The 18741-nt window shown below is 42.9% G+C and overlaps 1 protein-coding gene across 2 annotated transcripts in view; it reads right to left on the bottom strand.

The window, feature by feature from the left end:
• Positions 1 to 18741, bottom strand: part of LOC126469570 (uncharacterized) — a 187345-nt gene that overhangs the window by 30836 nt on the left and 137768 nt on the right. Inside the window, exon 1 of one of the 2 annotated variants that reach the window (XM_050096687.1) lies at positions 444 to 528. The exons of the other annotated variant lie outside the window; for it this stretch is intronic. Coding sequence (XP_049952644.1) covers positions 444 to 487 — 44 coding nt within the window. The 5' untranslated portion in view covers positions 488 to 528. Of the gene's footprint in view, positions 1 to 443; positions 529 to 18741 lie in introns of those variants that run through there. 2 annotated transcript variants of the gene reach the window in all.

Below are 18741 nucleotides of genomic sequence, written 5' to 3'. Positions count from 1 at the left end.
ATTTCACAGAAGGAAGCTACAAAGTTAGAAGCATTTACTTAATCAAAGCGTCGTGGGGAGAGTTCGTCCGCAGCTCGTGGTCGTGCGGTAGCGTTCTCGCTTCCCACGCCCGGGTTCCCGAGTTTGATTCCCGGCGGGGTCAGGGATTTTCTCTGCCTCGTGATGACTGGGTGTTGTGTGATGTCCTTAGGTTAGTTAGGTTTAAGTAGTTCTAAGTTCTAGGGGACTGATGACCATAGATGTTAAGTCCCATCGTGCTCAGAGCCATTTTTTTGAGGAGAGTTCATGGCAGTGAAAATTAAAATAAAAAAATGAAACACGATTAGACAGTACTAGAGGCTTATTCCTACATCTTTCTGTCCGGAAATTTACTCGTTGCGGCAAACTGTCACTATCGTAGGTGAAAACGAACAACGCCTGTGCGCGGGTGAACTATAACTCACCGACGAATTACATCCTCCAAAGTGCAGTTTCTTGCTGGGCTCATGGTAGCGCTGAATGGCAACGGGACGCAAAACAACCGCAGACTTGCGTCGTCTGAAGGCTACTGAGGCACTTACGCGACAGAGTAGTGGGAGTAGAGGGTGGGGGCAGTGGACTCGGGAGGGGAGACAGCTCTTCCGTTAGTATGTGACAATCTCTGAAACGCTTGCTTTGTTTTCATACGGTACGTTACACGCTTACGTGCTCCATTCGGAGCAAATTATCTTTCGTTTTCCTTTGCACTAACCATCCGCATCATTACTATCCAGTAAAGTAGAGTGTGTGGTTCCTCAGGATTGCATAAGCGAAAGAAATAGCAGGAAGCTATCGCTGAACTAGCCTGTTCCCATTAAACTGAAGGTTACTCTTATACGTCCCATAGACAACGAGGTCTCTATAGACTGAGTGGGAGCACGAATTAATCGAGAAGTAGAAGGCAGTCGAACGTGTTTTCTTTCTAAGGAAACATCCCGGTATTCGCTTTAAGCCATGTTATGGAAGTAATGAAAACCAAAATGTGAATGATGTTCGGTATTTCGCAGCAGAGTCTTCTTCCCTTTCACCAGCGAGCAATAGGTATTTTCGGATAATATTTTGCACAAATCGTCATTCATTATACATCGGTGAGAAATCTGGTTCTTAAGTTTAAACTGAGTTGTAGGGCCCTGACTTAATGAACAAGAAATCACGTCTGAAGTTCACGTAATGTTCACATACGGCGAGCTTGAATACTGTGAGGCACCGGGAACCCGTTGCAGGCCGCTGATGAACAACTGGGGGTTTACCACCCACGCCAGTCACAACCGTTACGTGCTCATCGCAGTCATTTGAGATCTCCTCCAGCTGCAATAATGTTACGTCTTACGCGAAGGAAAGTCAAGTATCTGCCTAGAATTAATTGAATAAAGAAAGGAAACAGCTTTGAGCGTACAATGCAAGAGAGGAATCCGGGGAGGGGGATGGCGGCTATGGGGTTTCTTCTTAATCTCTAAGAAGAAAAATATTCTTTGCAACATAGCTTTCAGACTTAACAGTCTCGAAGATTTTCTCGTTATTATATTTGGTGTTATAACAGATTAAAAACACACCTTCCTTTAGAGCTGCCCCCTCCCCCCCCCCCAACTCCAGACTCTGAATGAAGGACATTCACCCTCATTACAAATTCAAATACTGGTGAAGAGTTAGCTGAAGGTAAGACACCAAATGAAAACCCAGTACAAATAAAAGAAGGGAAAGCAGAGAGGTGGAAGGAATATAAAGAACTTGAAGACAATATTATGGAAAGGGGAGAGGAAGAAGATGAAAAGGAAATGGGAGATGTGATAGTGCGAGAAGTGCTTGATAGAACACTGAAAGACCTAAGTCGAAACAAGGCACCTGGAGTAAACGACATTTCCTCATTATCATTAATATCCTTGGGAGAACATACCATGATATGTGAGAGGCGAAATACCTTCAGACTTAAAACAGAATGTCCTAATTCCTATTCCAAAGAAGGCAGATGACAACAGGTGTTAACGTTGCAGAACCATCAGTTTAAAAACCACTGTTAAAAAATACTGACTCAAATTATTTACAGAAGAATCGAAAGATTGGTAGAAGCCAACCTCAGACAGGTATACTTTAGGTTCCGAAGAAACATACGGACACGCGATGCTGTACTGACTCTAGGGCTTATCTTAGAACACAGACTGGAGAAAAGAAAACCTACCTTTACAGAACTTGTAGATATAGAGTAAGCTTTTGAGAATGTCGACTGGATTACACTCTTTGAAATTATTAGAGTAGCAGTTTTAAAATACATGGATGTAAAGTTTATCTACAACTTGTACAGAAAATAGACTGCAGTTACAGGAGACCAAGGTAAGTAGGCAGTAGCTGAGAAGAGAGTGATACAGGATTGTAGCACTACAAATGCGGGCTGAGATAATGATCTTATCAACATCCTATGTCATGTTACACATCCAGTGTCAGGATACATACTTGGGCGACTTCCTCCCCTCCCCCTCTGGACCAATTATGGTCAAGCACTCCTTCTACACCTTCATCTTTTATAAATGGCACACCTGAGTGAGAGGCATTCACTCTGCAGTTGAGCAACATAGAGAAAAGTTGTAGAATGCGTCTGTTTGTTGATAAAAATTACATTAAGTCACAGCAGTTGAGTTCTATTTTTTATACGAATGTAATATTACGTCCTTCGAGGTACCAGCAGAGACCGCACCCAGACAGAATGTACCTTATTTTACGGACTGTAAGACGCACTTTTTTCTTCGAAAAACTGCCTCCAAAATTCAGGCACGTCTTATACTCGAAATTAATACGAAAACATACAATGCTTGATTTAAAATTCCCACCATCTTAAAAATGCCCATATATTCGATGCCGCGGGAAACCTACCTCTAGCTGGCAACATTGGATTCAACTGGCATCAGCAGTGCACGAATACGAGTTGCGGTGATTCACAAGCTTCCTAACACACTCTCCCTCCTGCCCCGCCATCACAAACCCAGAACACTGCCTATCCTATGATGCATAATTGCAGTCTACAGTGCCAGTGAACTTGAAAGTGATATGTGTTACCGATAACAGAACAATATTTTTGTTAGTAGCTAGTTTCGTAATGAAAAAATAAAAGGTATTCATATAATGCGGGCTATAAATGGAAAGTAATAGCATATCCAGAAGAACATGGAAACAGAGCAGCTGAGCTACATTTCGGCACTCCACCAACAGAAAAAACCATTCGCGATTGACGGGCTAGTAAAGAATAACTGAAAAAAAAATGCGGAAGACTAATTGTGCAAACGCAGGATTGAATGCAAAATGGTCAAAACTAGAAGATGACGCATTGAAATGGATTCAAGGACACCGTGTAAATGGCATTGGAATTAATACAAAAATGATTGAAATACACGATCGTAAGCTAGCGCTACAGTGGAACTTAACAGACTTTAAGAGTGGAGTTGGTTGGTGCTACAGATTTATGAAGCGTCATAGACTTAGCATGCAAACCAAAACCAAAAGATCTCAGGAAATTCCACAAGAGCATGAAAAAAAAATATTATCTTTCAATCGAATTTTTATCCAACATCGAAAGAAAACCAGTGTGGAACTAAGCCAAATGGCAAATATGGACGAAAGTCCTCTGACATTTGATATGCTTAGTAACAGAACTGTTGCCATGAAAGGTACTAAAACTGCAACTATAAAAGTAAGTGGACATGAAAAAATTCACTACATTGTTTTTCTTTCATGTTGTACTGACGGTACTAAACTTAATCCAATGATCATTTTCGAGCGAAAAACAACTACAAAACCTTCTGAAATACCGCCAGATGTTGTTGTTCTTGTACATGAAAATGGTTGGATGGACGAAGCTGGCATGAAATTATGGATTAACAGAGTGTGGAATAGAGGAAAGGTGCTTTATTGAAGAATAATTCTCTTCTTGTGCTAGATCAGTGCAGTAGTCATTTGAAAAGTTGTGTGAAAGAGAAATTGACGCAGGAAAATACAGAGCTTGCTGTTATTCTGCGAAGTCTTACTTCACAATTGCAAGCTCTTGACGACTCGATAAATAAACCATTTAACGTGTATATGAGAGAGGAATGGAACAAGTGGATGATGGATAAACCTCAACATGAATTCACGCCGGAGGGAGCTTTAAAAAGACCTACAATCAAACGAATTTGTCAGTAGACAAAACAGTCATGGCCTAGAATGAGAGAAGACGTAATTGTTAAATCTTTCAAGAAGTGCGGCAGTGAATACCATCTTATATATGAAGAGGACAACGATGACGACGAAGAGGAAGAAGAAGAAGAAGAAAGTTCATACGACGGCTTTCAGGATTTTAAAGATCAGTTCCGTTTTATAAACTAAGAATTCTTTTTGGACTGGCATTCCAATCTAATAACAAAAATTGTAAAAATGTTACTTTAAAAATGCTTAGAAATTAAGGCGCGTCTTTTAGTCCGTAGAGTTTTATAGCCCGTAAAGTACGATAAATATTCTCGTTTTTAGGTATTTCTTCCATATTTTTGTAATTTCCAAAATTTTACGTATTTTTCACCCATTTTCGTATCTTTACCGGGTTTTCCACAATTTTACGTATTTTTTTTCCAATTACGCAAGATCCATCCCACTGTTCCCGACGTTATGTCGACGTCGTGACGCTCTCAGGCAACCACAGTGCAGTTCGTGCCCGAATGAGAGAGCACTGATATCGAAGCACAGCTCCCCAACTCTATCTTTCATAACTGGAACATCTCACTGGGCACTATACAGCTAGGTTGTAGACTGTGCCTATATGTAAAAAAAATTACGTCATTCGAGATCTATTTGCTAATAAAAAATTAGTATTTAGTCATTAGAGGCACCAGCAGACAGATATGTAATTACTCTCATTTTTCCACAGTTTCAAAAATTTTACTCATTTTACCCAATTACTTGAGTTGTGTGTTAACGTCAGCATAGTTTCGCATCCTGATATCGTGTCAACGTCACATCGCATCGCGTCAGGTCGACGTCACGATGCACTCAGCCAATCACAGTGCAGCATGATCCCGACTACTGTATCATTGCTAAGCCACCACTCCATTACTAGTGTGTGTGTGTGTGTACATTGGTAGAAATAGTGATCACGTCAATGACGTCATAGAGAATTCTATAGCCACTGCTACTTTCTAAACAAGGATACTGTATGTAAAAGAAATACCACACCACGATAGATAAACGTCCTGCCAAACCATTTCTACATTATTAGACTATGAGACGTCATAGTAAAATTCTGATGCTTCAAACTAAAGATACTTGTGAAAAGTATGTCGCCTGCAGGGTAGACCACCACTCGAAATCAGATGTGTGGTGTATAGCCGGAACACAGATGCTCGCAGGCTGGTTGCGGGCACACTACCCAACAATGGCCGAGGAAGTTACACTGCTGCTATTGCAGTTCAGGCCAAGGGGTCTCTCACCCGCAGTAATAATGACAAACAGATCCCAACACGCTAGTGGAAATATCAAAGACTGCAACAAATACACACCAAGGTTACGATGAGCTCCTCCCCTGTATTCGCTTGATAATGCCGACAGAGAATGCAACTCCCCGTGCGGTCAGAGCCACCAGGTCGTGAATGGGAAAGTCCCACATGTCTTCCTAACACTACGCCAAGCCACCTCCCCAAACGCATTGTTGAAACAATATGTATGAGTAATAGCCTCCGATGCGAGCGACCTAGTAACTGGCACAAATGGCACTCAGTCGTTCGCCGGCCAGTGTGGCCACGCGGTTAAAGGCGCTTCAGTCTGGAACCGCGCGACCGCTACGGTCGCAGGTTCGAATCCTGCCTCGGGCATGGATGTGTGTGATGTCCTTAGGTTAGTTAGGTTTAAGTAGTTCTAAGTTCTAGGGGACTGATGACCTCAGATGTTAAGTCCCATAGTGCTCAGAGCCATTTTTGAACTCAGTCGTTCAGGGAGGTGTCGTCCCGCCACAGAAAATCTGTCATAAAGTGCCAACGCATTTTCAGATAAACGTTGCCAACAATTTCAATACCTAGCACTCCAGTCCCCTCCCCCTTTCTCTCTAGACCAATAAAAAACAAACTCGCCCTCCTCCTTCCCCAAACATTATGCTTCTAAAACTTGCGTGGTGACATAATTTCAGCCAGATGGCACTCCCAGGTGGAATAAAGACACGTTATTAGAATGTCTAAACAAAATAAACCCTTCAATAGTTTTAGTACATGTGAGATTACTATGGCCATTGCTATTAAATAAATTTCGATTGATCCATATAATTCAGAAGACACATGCTGGGTACTTAGCACACTGCAGTGTTCAACAAATTATTGCTACGAAAACTTATTTGGGCATTATTAATGAGTATTCTTCAAATGTGGGCGGGACTGGTGTAACTGAGATATTCCCCACTACTTGTGAACCATACCGGGTATATCGGGAATAAATTTAGCGATAATATACACACATCAAAAAAAGTTTTGCGTCACCTCGGTTCCGAGAGTTCCGGAACCTGCACAGAAAATTGGAATAGAGATCAACATAAACATCATTTCCGCCCTTTTTACTGCTCATGAAAACCACACATTCCATGTTGTACCACCATACAGCGAGACCTTCAGAGGTGGTGGTCCAGATTGCTGTACACCGGTACCTCTAATACCCATTAGCACCTCCTCACGCACTGATGCATGCCTGTATTCGTCGTGGAATACTATCCACCAGTTCATCAATGCACTGTTGGTACAGGTTGTCCCACTCCTCAACGGCGATTCGGCGTAGATCCTTCAGAGTGGTTGGTGGGTAAAGTCGTCCATAAACAACCCTTTTCAATCTATACCAGGCATGCTCGATTGGGTTCATGTCTGGAGAACATTTTGGCCACTCTAGTCGAGCGATATCGTTATCCTGAAGGAAGTCATTCACAAGATGTGCACAATGGGGGCACGAATTGTCGACCATGAAGACGAATGCCTCGTCAATATGCTGCCGATATGGTTGCACTATCGGTCGGAGGATGGCATTCACGTATCGTACAGCCGTTACGGCGCCTTCTATGACCACCAGCGGCGTACGTCGGCCCCACATAATGCCACCCCAAAACAGCAGGGAACCTCCACCCTGCTGCACTCGCTGGTCAGAGTGTCTAAGGCGTTCAGCTTGACCAGGTTGCCTCCAAACACGTCTCCAACGATTGTTTGGTTGAAGTCATATGCGACACTTATCGGTGAAGAGAACATGATGCCAGCCTGATCGGTCCATTCGGCATGTTGTTGGGCCCATCTGCATGGTGTCGTGGTTGCAAAGATGGGCCTCGCCATGGACGTCGGGAGTGAATTTGTGTATCATGCAGCCTATTGCGCACAGTTTGAGTCGTAACATGACGTCCTGTGGCTGCAAGAAAAGCATTATTCAACATGGTGGCGTTCCTATCAGGGTTCCTCCGAGGCATGTCATGGACAGTTCCTGTCTCTCTGTATCTTCTCCATGTCCGAACAACATCGCTTTTGTTCACTCTGAGAGGCCTGGACACTTGTTGAGAGCCCTTCCTGGAACAAAGTAACAATGCGGACGCGATCGAACCGCAGTATTGACCGTCTAGGCATGGTTGAACTATAGACAACACGAGGCGTGTATCTCCTTCCTGGTGGAATGAGTGGAACTGATCGGCTGTCGGAACCCCTCCGTCTAATAGGCGCTGCTCATGCATGGTTGTTTACATCTTTGGGCGGGTTTAGTGACATCTCTGAACAGTCAAAGGAACTGTATCTATGATACAATATCCACAGTCAACATCTATCTTCAGGAGTTCTGGGTACTGGGGTGATGAAAAACTTTTTTGATGTGTGTACAATCGTGGAACCACGTCGAACGAGGAATGGTCGAGCAGACTTAGAACATTACCTATTAAAGTTTTCGTATATGTATCCCAAAGATCCTTTGCAACTTGCTTACTGGGGGAGTAATACTACATTAGATGTTGTTGATCACGACGTTTTCTTACTATTATGACTCCTAGAATTGGAATACATTCTATATTTTTAGCTGGATGTGTAAACGTTGTCGAAGACTGTAGTTTTAATGGATTATTATGTAGTAGTTGGATGTAATACCTCCATACTGTACTTGACAGAAAGACAGTCAGGACCTACAACTGTCTATAAAACTATTCGCTCTATGCATATAGCTTTAACGTGGAAATCGATTACGCCAGAAAATGCAAATACAGGCATCTGCTTTGGAATGGTGGAATTTTCGTCTACGTCTTTACGCCCTATAAAACCAAGACTGGGGAACTACATTTCTTACTCACTTGCAGATGTGACTGACGGATACATTGTCTTTCCAGATGTGTCACGGTTCCACTACGCGGTGTTGACGTCAGTATGGTGTTATAAATAAATAACTATGATTGGTCTTCGAATCAATAATTATTTATCATATACATAGCGTGCTTAGGTTTTTCGTGGTCTGTTACGACAAAATATGAGGTTTGATCGACAGTCTGAGACACTTACCAGGCCGGTTTAATGCATGTGGACTATAATTATCGTAAGAACCGCTTCCATAGAAGTCTATTTTACTGACCGTCCAGTGCTTTACATACCTATAATCCCGAACAAATATTATGCACGGATTCATTATATTTTTGAAACGCTTGTACGAACTCAGATCGCGTGTAAGTGGATCAAGCTATTTTGAAGTCTATTCCTAATAGTACACCGGTGGCCAAAATTAAAGCAACAAGCGGGAATTTTGCAAGGTTGCGTTTATTTTGCCACAAAACAGAAAACAGTACAAACAGGTTTTATAGTAAAGTAGAAACAATTACATAACGTAGACAACTGCAACATGTATAACGGTAGACAAAAATGTTCTTCGTTTTTTTCCAACTTAACGAATTTGCACACACATTGTGACAACGGGTTAATGTGCTCAGTACAGGGTGTGACCACCTCTGGCAGCTATACAGGCATAACAACGACGGGGCATGCTGCGAATGATTTCCTCAATCTCATGTTGAAGCAATAACGCCCGTCCCTACCGCAGAGCTGCTCGCAAGTCTTGGAGAATGATTGGTGGAAGTGATGTGATGTGACCCGTCTTCCCGGGCATCCCAGACGTGCTCTATGGGATTCAAATCGAGAGAGCGAGCAGGCCACGCGATGGGTGCAATATCTTCCGTTTCCAAGAGAACATCAACCACCCGCGCTCTTTGAGGTTGAGCATTATCGTCCATCTATACGAAGTCTGGGCCCACAGCACTTCGTAACAGCCGTACATGAAGTCCCAAGACCTCCCAAGGATATCTGACAGCAGTTAAACCTTGCCGATTCACCCTGACAATTTCGCGAAGACGTGTTCGTGTGGTTAACCTAATCCCTGCCCACACCATTAGGGATAGTCCTGTGTATCAGTCTCTTTCCACAGTGTTTGGGTCCCAAAATCGAGTTCCACGTTCCCTCCAGATGCGAATCTGTCGAGAATCACTCTCCAGACCAAATCGGGACTCATCTGTGAAACGAACATGGACACACTCTTCGACCATCCAGGTGGCATGGTAACTACTCCACTCTAGACATTCCCTTCTGTGACGAGGTACACAAACAGCAGATCTCCGACAATAAAGGCAATTTTGCCGAAGCCTTCTGTACATCGTTTGCCTCGATACAACACGTTAAGTGGATCCTGCGGGCTCAGATGCCAGTTGCCGTGCAGTACTAAGGTGGCACCGTCATCACCTTACAGTCAAACAACGGTCCTCTCTTTCTGATGTCACAAATTATCGGCCCTGCCCTGGTCTTCGGGATACAGTTCCGGTCTCTATAAACTGTCGCTACATGCAAGTAACAATAGAACGATTCACATTAAACCATCAGGCTACATCAGTTTGCTTCTGTCCTGCTGCCATTCTTCCTATAGCCATCCACTGCAGAGAGTCTGGTAGGCGTCTTCTCTGTCTCATACTGTATCGTCTGTGACTCTGTACACAGCAGTTATGGATGCTGGACTACCCGGCAAACACTAACCTGTTTGATATGTGCCCTGTCGTCATCGTTGGCGTGGTTGTCCGTTGACCGGAATGCCACCTTCCGCACAGAACATGATCGTACGAACATCTGTTGACAGTTTGTATGATTACATCGTGAATTAGACACATAGCGATTTGTTGCTTCAATTTTGGGTGCCAGTGTATTTAGAACACTTTCACACACACTCTTAAACACACATTTCACATGGTACCATGTGGTACTCACAAAACAAAGAAAACGGTCTAGAGAGAGGGGTGAAAGCGTCGTTATTTCTCTAATGCTGACTACAAATGTCACTTCTCAATAGTGTTTTTTGCGAAAACAAAGGAATTCCAATTTGAGATCACGTAATACAGAAGTTGTGTGTTGACTGAAACTACTGGTACCAAGTCCAGCTTTACGTCACTGTCGTTTTTTTTTTTTTTTTTTTTTTTTTGGTGGGAGAGGGGGAGGGGGGGGGGGGGCGAGGGAGTCTTCTACCTCTAATAAGCTGTGTGTTACAGTCACAAAAAATTCACTGCTACGAAGTGTGGTCATCAAGCTCATAAAACAACATTACGCGATTTGCTCGTCACTCTGACCCACACCAGGTTCGCTTCATATGTGTGGATTTAATTATTCCACACCCTATCTTTAATGTATGATCCATAAGCAAATTATCCAGCAGAGAAATACATTACACGCAAGGAGTATGTGCTTTTTTTCCAAACGAGGAGTCACATTTACTGTCTTAGAAGAGATTGATGAAAAAATTTAGTAATATCCTTTCTACAGCCTTATCCTCTCTCAGAAAAATCAGACACTGACGTTGACTCTGATATTACCTGATTTGCTATTCGGCATTGATGACAGTGTGATAGACGGGATGTTGTGACAGCTCTATTGATGTATGGGAAACCGGGCGAGAGATGGAATCGTGGTAAAATCTTAACGTCCAACACTATACACCTGATGATATTATTGTAACCAGTACAAGTGGGATGTTTTTTTGCTACTAAATAATGCATTTTTGTTAATAATAAGACTGTATGGGAAAATCCAACACCTCATAGACGCGTAATAAAAATAATAGAACGTTTTTATTCATACAGTCTTTATAGTGCTATTACCTCTATGAGTCTGTGACTGTGGATGTAGGAGAGGTATATATGTCTCTGCTCTGTGGTCATTGCTCAGTTTCGTTTGGGAGTGTGAGGATGTATATACTTCGGAGTATTTCCGTATCTATTTACGAGTCTCATAGTGACGCCGCACTGTAATATTGTGAGAGTTACATGTCTGGGAACACTGGAAGATCTAGTTCACCTTCGATGTGGTTCCAGGATGTATTTTATCACAAAATTTACTCCCAATGTACCCAGTATGGTTCGCGTGTAGTGGGGTATATGTCAGTTGCACCAGTCCTGCCCATCTTTGAAGAACACATATTAATAATGCTCAGATAAGTTTTCGCAGCAATAATTTTTTAAACTGTCCACCACGTGTCTTTGGAATTCTGTGGATCAGTCAAAATTACGTTATTATCAATGACCATACTCGGATTTTCCCGTAGTTAATGTACGAGACTTAAAGTAATCTCACACTTTCTAATATTATTGCTAGGTTTATTTTCTTTAGACATAGTAATTACGTGTCTTCATTCCATCTGGGAGTGTTACCTACCCAAAATGGAAACGCCCACATAAATTTTAAAGCAGCACGATGGTTGGGGTTGGAGAAGGGCGATCTTGTTTTTGATTGGTCTATTGAGGAAGGTGGAGCGGTGGGGAGTGCTTGGCACTAAAACTGTTAGCAACGTTTATCTACGAGGGCTTAGAATGTAAATACTATGGTATAAATGAGACCACTCACCGAAAAGAAGAAGTGTTGACTCGTCGACAGGCATACACAAAAAAGAAAAGAAAGAAAGAAAGAAAGAAAACTTGCTAGCTTTCGCAGTAATCCTTTTTCAAGCTAGAGTGCAAATACACACACACACACACACACACACACACACACACACGTCTATGTCCCTATACGTCGACAGCTGGACAAACAAATTCTTTTGAAATATTTTAAAATAAAACGATAAAGAATAAAAATAAACGCCAAGAAAGCTATAAGTTGTTAATAGTTTTATCCTTTATCTGTGACCTACCTTTTCCCTTATTTTAAAGTAATGTTTACATTGTTTCATCGGCTTTGAAGGAAATGGGCGACCTTATAACTTCAAGTAATATTTTAAGGGTATTTTCTGCTGTTCTAATAAATAACAATTTAGCCACATTCGGATGGTGGCCAGATGAAAAATATTAAAATCTATCGTAAAAATGCGAGATTTTGCAAATTTATGCAAGCCGTAGAGCTATTTGATTTCTTTTTTTCCTTTGTCTTATGTCCCTAATTCGCATCTTTTTCGCAGTATTACAAATTCGAAAAAGAATTTGAATTTATTCGGCCAACCCTAAGGTATATCGAAGGGAGTAGTGGATCTGAGAAACTGCTAGATGGGGCTCTACATTTGTGTCAAAATATTCAACATAGTTTATCTCACAGCAAAAGTAAAATAGCTTGACGCGGTACTTGCTGGCCACCCAGACAATGCAGTTCAGAGTCCAAGTGACGCAACGCATTAAGAAGACATTTTCCAGTGAATGTTCGTAGAACGTTTACCCGCTTTAGGAGCAAATTAGATTTTACTGGAGTGTTTAGGTCCCATGACGATATCTGAGAAGGACGAGAGCTCGTCAAAAGCGGTACTGAACAGCGTAAAATGCAGCAGCGACCTTTCCACGGGTACAATTACCGTTGCGATGGCGGAGTGCCGCGCCAGAACGACCAGTAAGATTTCCGAGAACCGCGGAGGAACGCATATGCATGCCGACGCAGGGATTTATTTGGCCGGCTCTATGAGAACACAGACGCGCAATTGCAATGCAGTGATAATAAGGAGTCCGTGACCAACTTCTTGCAAAATTATCTAAAGATACGTGCTATCTCTCACGACGCGAGAAACGACGAAGAAAATGACCAAGGAAAATATTGTATCTATGATCCTTATTTACTGGAAGAAAACAACAAAAGATGAAGATGAACCCAACACAAAAATATAAACCAATTGACTTGTTCCACGGCGTACTCCCACAAAAGTCTGAAGATACTGAAGTAATGTGTCAGAAGTCACTGTGATTTTGTGAACACTCTCAAAATATGGACTCTTGTTCCATCATTTAGTGCGAAAAATCGTAAAATAGAAAGCGAACTTACCAACGGACAGTGCAAATAAAAGCGATGATCCACAAATTAATAATTTATTTCGAAGAGTGACTAAGTGAAGGAACCAAGCATAAAGCACGACTAAGTTATCAGATGAGATTGAGGAATGTAAAGAAACTAGTTAAAAGATACGCTAACTACGACCACGCGCTGTAATAGAACGGGAAATTATGAAAAAATGCTTCCAAAAATTACTGCAACCAGCCGCCTTTGATTTTGTTCTTCAATTTTCATTTTCCGTTACGGGTTTCGAATCGCCTAACGTTTCATCATCAGATGGTACGTACACTGACAGAAAAAAATTGCAACACCAAGAAGGAGCTGTAAGCGAAAGTTGGTAGGCGTGTTTCTAATCTGAAAGTTGATGTCTGTTCAAATTTTGCGCCAGTGTGGAGCTAATAGCGTCATTGTAAGGATGCAAATCAAGTGTACCGTAAATACACTCTGCGATGGTCATGAGCGTTAGTTACCTTAGAGATTGGACGTGGTGAGTTGACGTTAGTCAAAAATGTCTTTAAGACGACAAAGACGCCATTATCAACACCTCACTCAGTCTGGACGAGGTCATGTAATAGAACTACCAGAAGCTGAATGTTTCTCCTGCGATATTGCAGAAAGACTTGGCAGATACATAGCTTCTGTACACGATCGCTGTCAGCGGTGGTCACGAGAATGTATGGTCGCAAGAAGACCGGGCTCCGGATGTCCACGTGGCACTACCGAGAGGGAAGACCATCTTGTTCGGCGTATGGCTCTGGCGCATCTTACTACACCTGCAGTAGAAATTTGAGCTACAGCTAGCACCACTATGACACAGTTGTCCTTAGCGTAAGTTAAGTAAGATTAAGTAGTGTGTAAGCCTAGGGACAGGTGACCTCAGCAGTTTGGTCCCATAGGAACTTACCACCATCACCACCACCACCACTTCAACAACAGCTCCACGTCAGACGCTCTGTAGCGTGCATTCCACTGACCCGAAACCATCCCATTTGCGACATCAGTGGTGTCAAACGAGAGATCGCTGGGAGCCAGGGTAGAGGTCTATTGTGTTTTATGATGAAAGCTGGTTCTGCCTCGGCGCCAGTGATGGCCAAGTGTTGGTTAGGAGACCAGTTGAGGATCCGCAACCGACCAGTCTGCGTATAGACACACTGGACCTACACCTTTAGTTATGGCCCAGGAGAGCGATTTCGGTTGACAGCAGGAGCACTCTCGTGGTTATCCCTCACATTATGACCGCAAATTTTTACGTCAGTCTGGTGATTCGACTTGTTGTGATGCCATTCATGAACAGCATTCCAGGGGGTGTTTTCCAACAGGATATCGCTCACCCACATACCACTGCTGTAGCCCAACGTGTTCTACTGAGCGTTGACATCACCAGATCTGTCTCCAATCGAGCACATATGGGACATCATCGGACGATAACTCCAGCGTCATCCACAAACATCATTAACCATCCCTGTGTTGACCGACCAAGTGCAACATTAATGGAATGCCAACTCACAAACTGACATCCCGGACCTGTACAACACAATGCATGCACGTTTGCAAGCTTGCATTCAACATTCTGGCGGTTACACCGGTTATTAATGTACCAGAACTTCAGATTCGCAATGGCTTATATCGTGCTGACGTAAATCCGTGATCTTATAATGTTAATCACTTAAATATGTTACTCACACAAATGCATTCCTGAAATTTCATTACTTTACATTAATAATTTTTGGTGTTGTGATATTTTTTCCGTCATTGTATTTGCCAATGCTGCAAATGTGCAATAACTATGTGCCATCTGATAAATCGCTAGGCGATTCGAAACCGGTAATGGAAAATAAAAGTTGAAGAACAAAACAAAAGGCTACTGGCACCACAATCGGTAAGCCGCATCGAAATACCCTTAGCGCAGCAGCTGTACGGGTTGGTAGTGCGAACTATACCGAGGTCCGCCAGGGGCCGCAGCTGCCAAATCATGCACATCACGTGTGTGGATAGCGATTGGTCGATGCCTCGTTAAATACCGGAGCACTGAGCTACGGCGGACAGTTCTCTTCAGTGCGCCGAGTCGTGTACAGTCTCCAGGTACCGCCGAAAGCTGCTTCGTCAATCGCCTGCAAAACTTAGACACCGTAGGCGTCATAGGCCAGCTCTGGACTCTACGTAGGTGTCAATCAGAGCACAGTGACTGGAATTTAATATTTTAGAGGACTTGTAAGAATTGTGCTGGACAATTCACAAGGAGAAACAATATGTAAGTTGAGTATTTCTTCATATTTAATAAATACAATTTTTTTACTAATTGTTGGGAATCTTTCTAATTGAAGATAACCTACGCCGTCCTCCTGCATTCCTAACAGAAGAAGGAAGTACTTGAACTGAAGTATTGATAAGGAAAAAGTGAATGAGATTAAAATACATGCTAAAGACCATCGATAGCATTTTCGCATACAAAAGCAAAAATATCAACTGAAAATCGCACCAAGTTGCATTCAAGCAGCAAGAACTCGTAAGAAAATTTATCAGAACTATGGAAGAGACAGAAATCATTTCTGTAATAGCTACTGGAAATGTAAATTTTGCCTTCGCTATTGTCCGAAATTTGGCTGAGCAGGATATTACTTAGAAGCAATAAAAGGTACCTAGATGTTGGAGGCATGTGAAGCTCGGCCAGGGTCTATACAAGAAATAAGATACTAGTTTTCCTGACATCCCTCTATGAACCATAGACCTGGTTCAGCTGGTGTATCTTCTATATCTGTATTCCACAAGCCACCTTATTGTGTGTGACGGAGGATACTTTATTTATTACTTCCACTTTCCTGTATCTGTCACGAAATGTTCGCGGGAAGAATGATTGTTGTCAAGCCCTCGTGTGGGCTCGAATCTCTCTAATTTTGCCTTTATGATCTTTTCGCGAGATACAGGTAGAAGCTAGCAATATATTGATTGACTCTTCTAAGAATGTACCCTCTCGGATCTTTGACAGTAAATCATACCGTGATGCATAAAGCCTTTCTTGCAAAGCCTGTCACTTGAGTTGGCTGAGCATATCCGTGACACTTTCGTGCTTACTAAATGAACATGCAACGAAACACGCTGCTCTTCTTTGGATCTACTCTATTTCCTCTACCAGTCCTAAGTCGAGCAATATTCAAGTTTTGGTCGAACAAGGAGTTTTAGCATACCTCCTTTTCGAGTGGACAAGACTTCCTGAGGAGTCTTCCAATGACTCTCAGTTTGGCATCTGCCTCACCTGCGATTAGTTTTATGTGGTCTCCCACTTTAAATCACTCCATACACTTACTAACTGCTCCCAGTGAATGTTTCGCAATCGTGTAATCATACTAGAATGGGTCTTTCCGTCTATTTTTTCGCAATAAGCTATATTTGACTATGATGAGGGTAAACTGGCAATCAATGCGACAAGCGTTGATCCTCTGTAGCATTCCTGCGTTTCGCTACAGTTTTCTAGCTATGCGACTTCTCTGTTTACAACAGTATCATTCACAAAATGCCTCGTTTAACTTCCGGCGTTATCCACTAAGTCACTTACGTATATTGTGAAAAGTAATGGTCCTATAATAATCTCTTGCGGTATGCTCGAAGTTGCCTTTACATCTGATGCTGTCTTGCGTGCCTCAACGATACAGATAGCCGTACCATACATGCAATCACAACGGAGAGGTATCTATGGAGGGGCCAGACAAACGTGTGGTTCCTGAAGAGGGGTAGCAGCCGTTTCAGTAGTTGCTAACAATCTGGATGATTAATTGATGTGCCCTTGTATCATTTAGCTAACATGGGCTTGCTGTGTTGGTACTGCGAATAGGTGAAAAATAGGGAAACTACAGCAGGAACGTTTACCGAACACATGCAGCTCTACTGTGTGGCTTAATGGTGACGGCTTCCTCTTTAATATATCCTGAGGGTAAAAGAGTCCTTCATTCGGATCTCCGTGCAAGGACTACAGAGGAGATGACATCGTCATCATGAAGAACAGAACTGGCATTCTGTGGATCGAAACGTGGAAAGTTACATCCCTAAACTGGGTAGGTAAATTAGAGAATTTAAAGAAAGGAAAAATGCGCATATCGAAATTACAGAACGGTTCATTTAGAGAAGTGCTGTGGCAGGAAAGAACAGGACTTCTAGATGCGTCAGTGGTGCGTTATACACTGAAGCGCCAAAGAAACTGGTATAGGCATGCGTATTCAAATACAGATACATGTACACAGGCAGAATACGGTCGGCAACGCCTTTATAAGACAACAAGTGTCTAGCGCAGTTGTTAGATCGGTTACTGCTGCTACAATGGTAGGCTATAAAGATTTAAGTGAGTTTGAACGGGGTGTTATAGTCGGCGCACGAGCGATGGTACACACAATCTCCGAGGTTGCGATGAAGTGGGGATTTTCCCGTACGACCATTTCACGAGTGTACCGATTTTCCCGTACGACCATTTCATGAGTGTACCGTGAATGTCAGGAATCCGGTAAAACATCAAATCTCCGACATCGCTGCGACCGGAAAAAGATCCTGCAAGAACGGGACCAACGACGACTGAAGACAATCGTTCAACGTAACGTACAACCCTTCCGCAAATTACTGCCGACTTCAGTACTAAGCCATCAACAAGTGTCAACGTGCGAACCATTCAACGAAACATCATCGATATGGGCTTTCGCAGCCGAACGTCCACTCGTGTACCATTGATGACTGCACGACACAAAGCTTCAAGCCTAGCCTAGGCCCGTCAACACCGACATTGGACTGTTGATGTTTGGAAACATGTTGCCTGATCGAACGAGTGTCGTTTCAAATTGTATCGAGAGGGTGGACGTGTACATGTATGGAGACAACCTCATGAATCCATGGACCCTGCATGTCAATAGGGCACTGTTCATGCTGGTGGAGGCTCTGTAACGGTGTGGGGCGTGTGCAGTTGGAGTGATGTGGGATCTCTGATATGTCTAGATACGACTCTGACAGATGACAAGTACGCAAGCATCCTGTCTGATCACCTGCATCCATTCACGTTCATTGTGCATTCCGACGGACTTTGGCAATTCCAGCAGGACAATGCGACACACCACACATCCAGAATTGCTACAGAGTGGCTCCAGGAACACTCTTTAGTTTAAACACTTCCGCCGGCCACCAAACTCCCCAGACATGAACATTATTGAACATATCTGGGATGCCTTGCAACGTGCTGTTCAGAAGAGATCTCCATCCCCTTGTACTCTTATGGATTTATGGACAGCCCGGCAGAATTCATGGTGTCAGTTCCCTCCAGCATTACGTCAGATATTAGTCGAGTCCGTGCAACGTCGTGTTGCGGCACTTCTGCTTGCTCTCGTGGGCCCTACACGATATTAGGCAGGTGTACCAGTTTCCTTGACTCTTCAGTGTAAATACAAAATCAGTCTGTGGTAATGAAGGGATA

This window comes from Schistocerca serialis, chromosome 3 (genome assembly GCF_023864345.2).
Source record: "Schistocerca serialis cubense isolate TAMUIC-IGC-003099 chromosome 3, iqSchSeri2.2, whole genome shotgun sequence".
Classification (NCBI taxonomy): Eukaryota; Metazoa; Arthropoda; class Insecta; order Orthoptera; family Acrididae; genus Schistocerca; species Schistocerca serialis.
The sequence above is the reverse complement of the archived record's forward strand: the minus strand, read 5'-3'. Positions and strand labels throughout refer to the sequence as shown.